The sequence below is a fragment of the Ruditapes philippinarum genome, unplaced genomic scaffold (genome assembly GCF_026571515.1).
Source record: "Ruditapes philippinarum isolate M1 unplaced genomic scaffold, ASM2657151v2 ctg13891_1_1_1_1, whole genome shotgun sequence".
Lineage (NCBI taxonomy): Eukaryota > Metazoa > Mollusca > Bivalvia > Venerida > Veneridae > Ruditapes > Ruditapes philippinarum.
In genome coordinates this window covers 19,579-24,328 of record NW_026856874.1, presented here as the reverse complement: position 1 = coordinate 24,328, position 4,750 = coordinate 19,579, and the positions used below count along the sequence as shown (strand labels likewise).

At 33.2% G+C, this 4,750-nt stretch overlaps 1 protein-coding gene across 1 annotated transcript; it reads left to right on the top strand.

Moving 5' to 3' along the window:
* The first annotated feature begins 1,198 nt into the window (after positions 1 to 1,198).
* LOC132747977 (uncharacterized) lies at positions 1,199 to 4,394 on the top strand. The gene is made up of 2 exons (XM_060737512.1): positions 1,199 to 1,355; positions 4,075 to 4,394. Exons 1-2 carry the CDS (start codon positions 1,226 to 1,228, stop codon positions 4,392 to 4,394), a joined length of 450 nt encoding a protein of 149 aa, XP_060593495.1. The 5' UTR covers positions 1,199 to 1,225.
* Positions 4,395 to 4,750: the final 356 nt, after the last annotated feature.

Here is a 4,750-nt window from a genome sequence, read left to right as displayed (position 1 = left end):
TGACGATGATGAGTGTGTACCATATTCGGAACGAATGTGGTACATTTTTCATCCGAATATGGTACAAGTTTGTAACATATTTGGTCAGGCATTTTACCCCAAAACTGCAGATACGTATATGGTACAATTAGACAGTTGTACCATATTCGGCCGAATATGGTACAAATTTGCACCATATTCGTTTTTGTACCAAATACGGTCCGACAGTGCCTTCTGTCATAAAATAAAAAAAAATGTTTTCAAGTGTATTTCGTAATTGTATAAACAACAATTTAATAAACTAAATTAAATAAGTAAAATTTAGGATCCGCCGCCCTAGTATTGAAAAATGCGACGCATACTTAATGTATTGAGTAAATATTTAATATATCAGATATCGTATCTTTATGAATATGATAAAGGGAAATAAAACAGTGGGAAATTAGACTGGACACAGAAAACTACTTAAGATACAATCCTATAATGATACGTGCCTTTGTCTGCAGCATTAAGGAAAATCATAAATCACATTGACTGTGCAAGATAGTACGGCCATATTTGTTTGTTCAGTGGGGGAAGTTTTGTGATCCGTTTCGCTTCGCGTTTGTATTTCACAAGCCTTATCAAACAGATAAGGGCATAAAGATAGATTTATAAAGATGGCAGAGTGATTCCCTATTAATGGTTTATTCGAAAATTTACAAATTTTAAATCGAGTTAAATCAGGGAGGTACATACAGAAGTGGGGAACTTGGACACTCTTTTATGTAAAAAAGAAGAGATAACATTATAATTCCCAAATGAATATATCACTTTATTGCATGTTTTATTTCATTTGGTTTGATTTAATACATAACATCAAAGCGAGTATTCTGTAACACTCACCAATTTCTAAGCATATTAAAGTGGCACCCAAAATTAAAGCTGATGGGGAACAATCAGACTGAGATGTAAGAATATGATCTAAAATTTTGAATGAAAATATGTTAGTAATAGAAAGAGCTTGCACTGTGCATGTAAATCTATACGATTTAACTCTAAGAAAGGTCCCCAAATTATGATACAACCATATAATTTGTAGTATTGCGTTAAAAATCAAACAATTATTACGTGTCTTCATGTGTAGAGTTAGTGTCCGAAATTGTCGTTTGTCCTTAATTGCAGTCATTTTCTTTAATATCAACTTATTAATGTGAATTTGAGAATATTTATCATAAATTGATTTTGAATTATTCGTTTTAAGGAAATGATGAAGAAGAAGGACATACACAAGGTTTCTTCTACTGGTGGTTGGTGCGCTAATACGAGCATAGAGAACTCTGGTCATCATAAAACTGACAAGAAACTTGCTCCTGTACTCGCTGACTTTTTCAAAGGTACCAATTAGTTTATTTCGTATCCCAATTTATATAGAGAATCAGCAAGGTATGCTGTTAATCGTTATAAAGAATGAGCAGGTATATGCTCACATTTTCTATAAAGAATGAACATAGGTGTAATTTCAATTATTGGATAGAATCAGCAGAGGTAGGCTCTCAATTTTTTCTTAGGTTTTATTGTACTGTTAGACCTGTTCGCTGAAGCCAGTCCCGTACTGAAAGTCAGCCAGACTTGTGACATATTTATGTCATGCTGTTATTAAATAAATTTGCGTTATCTGGACAAAAGCTATACACATATGTGTTATTTAATATATTTTGCACTCCTCAGTATATTTGTTTTAATAAAAAAGGTTTGATCAACGGAATAAATAAAAGGATTTAAATATTAAGCTATTGCTGTCGTAACTTGTGAGACTTCATTCCCGACCTTTGATGATTCACGACCTACATGCTATTTTCAACTGTAAAAAGGAATTGCAACGGTGTATCTTAAATATTTGATTTGATATCAAATGGTATAATTTATTTGACCCAAATTTGATTAATAAGGGTGATTTTATACTTATTAATGTACCGTTCATGAACTTTCTAAATTCCGGTAGCCTTTGCAAATTGGGTTAACCCATAACTTTACTGTCACCCAATGTCAATTTCAAGTTATAGAAGCAAGAACCAAAAGCAGGGATATGCTCTTAAATTTTATAAGGAATAAGCAGAATTAGGCTCTAAATTTTAATAAGAATGATTATACATATACTTCGATTCTTATAAAGAATGAGCAGAGATATGCTCTCAATTCTTGTAAAGAATCAGCGGCAGAGGTCTTAATCGTTATAAATAAAGTAAGGTTTGCTCTAAATTCTGATAAAGAATGAACAGAAATGTACTTTCGATTCGGTTTATAAAAAAAATGGGAAACGATATGCTGTAAATCTTTTTATAAAGGATTAGAAGAGATATGCTCTCAATTTATATAAAGAATGAGCATATGACACAGTTGAGTTCATTTCCACAATGTTTTCAGATACAAATCACACAATGCTTTATAGATTTGAGCGCTGGGGCGAGAATGAATGAGCTATGCCATCAGTTGAGACCGAGCCAAGCCTATTTGAAGTTTTATCATATCATATGTATGTATGTGTGTAAGGTCATCTTTAAGTAGACATTATCAGACCTTGTTATCAGTAAAAGTAGAATAAACGTGTTTACTTACGAGTTAACATGTATATAAAAAGTGTTTGCTTAGATCAGAAGATTCATGACATTCTGTCTATAAAATACTGCCACGTCCTGGTTTATTTTAATCGCAATCCTACGGAAGCACAAAGGGGACACACACGATTTGTTTTATTATGCCGTTGTAACGTGGTAACGATTGCTTTTTTCGTGTTGTTGTTGTTGTTGCTGTTGTTGTTGTTGTTGTTGTTGATTTTCGTTTCCTGTTTATCATCACGTTTTATGGTGTTGTTGCTATTGTTGTTGTTTTTCTTCTATGTGTGCATGTGTGTGTGTGTGCATGTGTGTGCGTGTATGTGTGTGTGCGCGCGTTATCAGGTGGTCACAAGATAACGAAACAATTTCCTGCCCCACCTATGGTTCCGTACCTATAATTTACAGTCGAGCAAAAACGGACTGATTTATAAGTCTAAGATTACAAATGACCACCATCGACAACCTAGTTATGATATATGGGGTTTAATGACCGCATTCACCACAGTGTCTACTTATTTAATTTATCCCATTGTCATTCTACTCGATAAATAATTGTGTTACATGTTTCTCATAGAGAAGTCTCTGATATATTTATCATGCAGTTGGAAAAAGGAAAATATTAAGCCAATTTAAAAAAATTTCGATCATTTAGAACGACCAATACATTTGAAAGTCAACTTACAGTCATGTTTTACATATGTTTCTATATATTCTTTTTGCAATAATTAACCCTTTCCCTTTCATTTACCCTGTTATTTTCGGCGTTTTTGCCATATGGACGGCTTTAGCCGTTTCTATAATAATAATAGTAATAATAATAAATTAATAAAAATTATAATAAAAATAATAATAAATATAAAGAAATTATACCATCGACAATAATTATTATTATACTAACAGATTTGGAAACATATATAATTATTATAATACTAATAACAAATAATAATAATTATATTAATTAACAATATAGTAATTTCTTAGAAAATCCTCTGGCAAATAGGTGAACATTAAAACAATAACCCTCTGGCAGCGAAAGGGTTAATCAACGTGGCTGTAAAGTCAATGGGATTACCTTTATCAAAGGCCCGTAATGCCCCTCAAATTCTTTAATTGAATTTCCCAAGTGGAATAGTTTCCAAACAGCTACTCATTTGCCACTTAAATCTGAACAATCTTTTGCTTCTGTTGCCTTTTAAAAATGAGATCAGTATCGGTAGTAAGTATTTAGTATGGAAGCCAAAATATTTCTTTGTTGCATTTTGCTACTTTTATGACAAATATTCCACATTCGGCGCTACTCCATGTGATAAGTATAATTAATATTATTTCAATGTTAAAAAACTCATGTCTGACCTTTCTAAAGACGGAAACAGTATTTGTTTCTGAGACACAATGTGTCTTGAATTAGCTTTATGAATATTTTTTTTTGCGTACTACGAAGGACAAAACTTTTTTAAATGCATTATAATTATCATGATATAAATGTTTTCATTTGAAGGTAAATATATAGCATCATTTGGAGATGGACCAGGTCGTTACAAACAACTGTTGACAGATTCCGGCCTCCTTAAAGGATATGACGCCTACGACGGTGCTCCATTCAGTGAGAAGACAAGCGAGGGAAGGGTAAAATATCTCGATCTGACACTCCCACAATACGGTTTACCATTATATGATTGGGTAATGAGTCTAGAAGTGGCGGAGCATATACCAAAGGAGTATGAAAGCATATATCTAGATAACATTGTACGTCACGCAAAAGAGGGCGTCGTAATAAGTTGGGCAAAACTAGGTAAGCATTTGAGTTTTCAACTTTAAGCAGGCTCAGTGGCAGTAATTCTGTAACAAAAAATGCAAAACCTAGTTAAGTCGAAATAGCAATGTCATTTCGATATAACAATGTCATCGGTATATAACTAGGTCACTGTTAAGGCACAGATAAAGAGTCGGGCCACATGGCAAGAGGTTGGCCAACATTTAAGAGCAAGGCTATTGAGTACGGGGTTGGTCACCGGTATAGAACTAGTATACTCTCAAGAAACTAGATTACTGATAAAAAACTTGGTCACTTAAAAATATTAGTGATAAAGCAACAGTTATAAGCTAGGTCTCTACCTTCTTACTCATGTATGGCGATACTTTGTGCCCTTCCATGCAATACTCTGAACTTAAGC